This window comes from Centropristis striata, chromosome 13 (genome assembly GCF_030273125.1).
Source record: "Centropristis striata isolate RG_2023a ecotype Rhode Island chromosome 13, C.striata_1.0, whole genome shotgun sequence".
NCBI lineage: Eukaryota > Metazoa > Chordata > Actinopteri > Perciformes > Serranidae > Centropristis > Centropristis striata.
This window is the reverse complement of record NC_081529.1, coordinates 16,489,508-16,494,218: the sequence shown is the minus strand read 5'-3', so window position 1 is coordinate 16,494,218 and position 4,711 is coordinate 16,489,508. Positions and strand designations below refer to the sequence as shown.

Genomic DNA, 4,711 nt, shown 5'->3' with positions numbered 1-4,711 from the left:
CGATTCACACAGAACAAGCAAAACAACACACTGCTACACTGAATAGCAAGCAAAATTAGAGGTAGAAATTAACTCCAGTATATTTTGGCTGCCTTTTTTCTTCTATATTACCAGACAATCCAGCAGGTACAAAAACATCCTTTCAATTCTCTGATTTGTTGAACAAAGAAATAAACCTCTTTGCCTGGAAAAATAAAGAATGGGATTTAGGGGAATTTGCTATTCACTATGGCCCGAGACAAAACAATTACTTTCCTTCAGTGACCAAAATACTGAAGACCTGTTGCAGAACTGTACATGCCACTAAGCACAGTGGTATTATGTGAAGGCTGAGGAGAACAACCAGGCAACAGCAGAGAATATATTTGCAGAACAAAGCTTGAGAGTCAACCTGTGCAGCCAAACATAAGAGTCCCAAGGAGAAAAACCCAGCAGGAGAAAACCCAGCATAGCAGCGTGGGAGGGAAAGAGCATCTATCAGCATACATCAAGTCATTTTGCTGGCAGAAAAAAATCATCCATCTCTGGAAACTTGCAAGACTCAGAACACGCAACCGGAACACCTCACAAGCAGAGTCCTCTGAGGGCTAGGATGCTGCAGAAAGGTTCTGACCTCAACAGAGCTGACATTTAAAAGAAGACATGAGTGGACTCACGGTTTTGAAGTCGCTGTGGCTGCACTCCTGGCCTTGGTAACGGCAGTAGAGCATCATCTCTTTAAGGTCATGGCCGACCCTCTCAATGAACTCCTTCATGCTGAATGCCTTGGGCCTGTAGGCGGTGAAGTTGGCTTTTTCCTGCAGGAAAGCCAGCACATCAGGCTCCGCCAGGTGAGGCTGGGGGATCGTCAGGTGCACATCCAGCAGGGCCAGCAGCTCTCCAGCGTGATACAAATCATTGCGCGTGAGGCGGCTGAATCGGTAAGCATTGAGGTTACAAATGGTCACAGCAGGGAAGACCAGGCTGCTCGACACCACAGCGTCCACGCTGGTCACATGAGGGTAGGAGAAGAAATAGGCCAGGCGCTCAGCACTCTCCAAAGCTAACAGTCCCAGGCAGGCCAGCAGAGCCACAGCCCAGAGCAAGCGGCGCAGACTGGGCTGACCATAAGGAAAGATGAAGCGCAGGCCATGCAGCGTGCTGGTGTGAGCGAAGGCCTGCCAGGAGGTGGGATGCAGGCTGGAGCTCTCCTGGCTCCCCTGACTGCCACAGCTCTCCTTTAGATCCATCATCAGCCCTCCAGCCCCTCAGCCAGGGAGCGCCCGGTGCACTCACACCTGCACAGACAGAGAGGGAACGTCAATAACAGCCTAGGTCCACAGCCCATAATCATATTGAGTACATTGATGAAGCAAGAGAGTAGTAAGAAAGAAAGAAAGAAAGAAAGAAAGAAAGAAAGTAAGAAAGAAAGAAAGAAAGAAAGGCATCAAAATGCAAAAAACAGAAGGGCACTGTTAAAAAAAAAATAATAGACACTGAAGAAGCAGCAAATTTAAACCAAAGCAATAACTGACAGAGAAAAGGAAGAAAACATAAGGAAGCAAAGCAACCCAAATAACTACTACGGAGTGTAAGAGAAAGATGCTCCCTCAGGGCATCCCTCTCCTCTCCACCTCCACTCTCAATCACTCCCTTGAGCTGAGAGTTACTGTGGCTGCCAGCTTGGCTGTGGCTCCTATTACACCCACAACACCCACACACACTCTACCCAGATCCCAAACTGCCCCAAACCCTCATCTCCATCCTCTGTCACCCTCTGTGACTGCTCGATTTCATTGACAAAATCCCAGAGGTAAGTCCTCTGTGACACCCGGAGCGAGAGGTGAGAGTCACTTAAGCCTCAAGCCAATCAAAGCTGCCTCTGTGTATTTAACGTCCTGACTCATCTCCATTCAAAAACACACACGCACTCAGGCAGTAACTCTCTCATGCATGAGTGTGCACGAAAACTGACACACACACATACACTATTCCAGGCTTCTCAGGATCTCCCGTGCGCCCAACTAATGACAAGCCTAAGCACCTCTCTCGTTCAGCCTAGCGAGAAGACATCCAGTCGGCGCGAGTGTGTGTGAGTCTCAGAGCGCACGTGTGTTTGTGCGTGTGTGAAAGAGAGAGAGACAGAGAGACAGGGAGGGACGCACACACAGAGAAAGAGAGGGAGAGCCGTTGATGATCAGAGCCGCTGGTAAGTCTCGCATGTCGATCCAAACTCCTCCCGTTTTCCTCTGGCCAGATACATCCGCTTTCCCTCCTCTTCCCAGCTCATCTGTGACGGCGGTGAACAACAGCGGAGCCGGGAGAGACGGAAGGCGCACACACCAACACACATGCTCGCACAGTGAGGAGAGAGAGAGAGAGAGAGAGAGAGAGAAGGAGGGGGGAGAAAGAGAGGAGGGAAGAAGGCACTCTCCTCCTTTGCTCTCTCAACAGCAAAGTCTCTTATTGAATGTTTTCTTCCTCCTCAAACCCTGCCACCTTCCCTCTCTCATTTGTCTCTCAGCCTTTCATATTTCCACATCTCGTCCGTCACAAGCAGATTGATGGATGGATGAAAAACGTGAAGCTGTCGGAGAGACAGATAGTACAGGGGAAAACAGTGGTGTTTGCTTGGTCGGGGAAAGGGGAAGGGGAGGGAGTGGGGGTTGGGGGTGTATGTCATGGGAAGTGAAGCAGAAGCAGAGACGGAGGAGTAAAAGGAGGTTGAAGGGAGGGATGAGGACAAAAATAAGATAGGAAAACTAAAAAAAGAGCGAGCAAGCGAGCGAAGAAGTGCGGTCACACAGGCTGCACAGTAATGTCACACAGAAGAAAGTAATTCAGACACATACGCTCACGTTCACAGCAGGGCAACACAGATGTAAAGGGAATAATAAGTACAGAGAGTGTGTTTGTCATGTGCAAGAAACTCTCAAACAGAACAGTCTATCTGTAATTTCAGGCACTTGTGAGCAGCATTGTATCTATCAATCAAGAGTCAGTATGTGAAGAGATTTGAGGAGACAGGTAGTGATAGCCAGTGAGAGGAAAATAAAAAGAAGGGTTAAAAGGTGGTGAAAGAGAAAACTACTTTAGTCTGTATTTGGATTGAATGGAAATAGGCAGGTTGTCAACATGATCTTTGACAATAAATCTGAATTCCACCTCATCAATTTCAGGTAAAAGAAAAGTTAAAAGCTTAATGAACTGGATTATGAGCGATATGGAGAGAAATAAAACTAAACAAAGCAGGATTTTCTTTGGGCTGATAACGACAAAAAAATATCAGGACCCCTTCAATTAGAATATCCCGGCCAAGCAAAAATAAACCTGTCAAAAGCATAACACAACAGAAAACACAGAAGGGGAATTGGATCAATAGCATTTATAAACAACACAATATATGTAGTATGTATATACAGAAGAGTATGTTGCCGTGAGCTAAGAAAAGCAGAACAGTAAGTAGAGTACAAAGAAATGCAGCATTACAGATGTTGGTACAGTGGTTAGCATAGCTGCCAACCAAGCAATTGACCTGTTTGTTTCCAAGCCAACGCACTTGGTTTTATCGACTACACCTTTAAAAAGAACCAGCCAATATAAACTTCCTGGGCCAACTCTGGAGGTTAAACCTGCCTCAGGAGCTGCTGATGCAGTTCTACACTTCAGTCATACTGTCTGGTAAACATCACTTAGTACACAAATTTTAAACCCTGGACACAACCAGTTCCAACTTTTCCCCTGTGGTACCAAAGCAAACAGAGACAAGAAAAGTCTCTTTTCCACACGCTATCATTCTAATGGACAGTTAAATCAGTCATATAGTGTTAGAAACAATTCCTGTGCAATACTCCTGAACATGGACCTGGACAATCCTCTTTGGCTCTCACAACAAAATATCAAACTTCACAGCAGAAATAAACATTTTTACGGCCTGGTAAAAAAAATGGTTTTGTTCATAATAGCCAAATTTCCCCTTCAATAGAACTATGAGGGAGTGAAGTTTTATAACTCACCTGTTGTGCACACACTGCCCTTACAGTTGGCTCGCCGTTGCATTAGCCCCGCCTCAGTTCAGCCCTGCTCCACCGCTCTGCCTCTTTATTTCGATTAGACAGGAGTTAGAAAGGCTTTGCCTCAGTCTCCCTTCTTGACTTCTTTTTCCTTGATCACTTGACCCGGAAATCGATCAAGACCTGCTATCTTGAAAGGACATCCCAATGCGCAAACTCTATATGAAGGAACCTTTTATCCTTATCATTTAATATTTGTTTGAGCATTCTTTGCAGTGCTGCATGCTTGTTTACAATCCACAAAATTTGACTTCCTCTTTATAACAGGAAAATGAATTAATCTCAACAGAATGCATTCCAACAAAACTTGCCTTTTTAAAATTTAGTCTTCCTGGAATTTCTGTACTGTGATTTTTACTTGCCAAGAAAGAGCCAGATACACTATATCTGTAATAAGGTAGGATCAGAGGATCAGACTCTAGGGAGAAAGTGAGTCAAGGGAGCCATTTGAATATACAATCAGTGGAAGCTGACAGGATGAGGGGCTGAATAACAAAGAAAGCCACTCTGCACACACATGTGTTATGCTTTGAATTAAGTTCAAACAAAGATCATGTGGATTATTATTATAATAAGCAACGCTAGCTGACAGTACATGCATCCATTTCACCACACTTGCAGCTTCACTCACTCCCATCTTCTGTAAAAGCTTGGATTAC

At 45.3% G+C, this 4,711-nt stretch overlaps 1 protein-coding gene across 2 annotated transcripts; it reads right to left on the bottom strand.

Annotated features, from left to right (window-relative positions):
* Positions 1-564: 564 nt before the first annotated feature.
* Positions 565-4,035, bottom strand: LOC131982667 (acid-sensing ion channel 2-like). Of its 2 annotated transcripts, none has more exons than XM_059347211.1 (2): positions 3,996-4,035; positions 565-1,277 (listed from the first exon to the last, which is right to left on the bottom strand). In XM_059347211.1, exon 2 carries the CDS (start codon positions 1,230-1,232, stop codon positions 615-617), a length of 618 nt encoding a protein of 205 aa, XP_059203194.1. In that variant the 5' UTR covers positions 1,233-1,277; positions 3,996-4,035; the 3' UTR covers positions 565-614. The 2 variants fall into 2 exon arrangements, with proteins under 2 accessions (XP_059203194.1, XP_059203193.1); XM_059347210.1 differs by lacking the exon at positions 3,996-4,035 and adding an exon at positions 2,024-2,315.
* Positions 4,036-4,711: the final 676 nt, after the last annotated feature.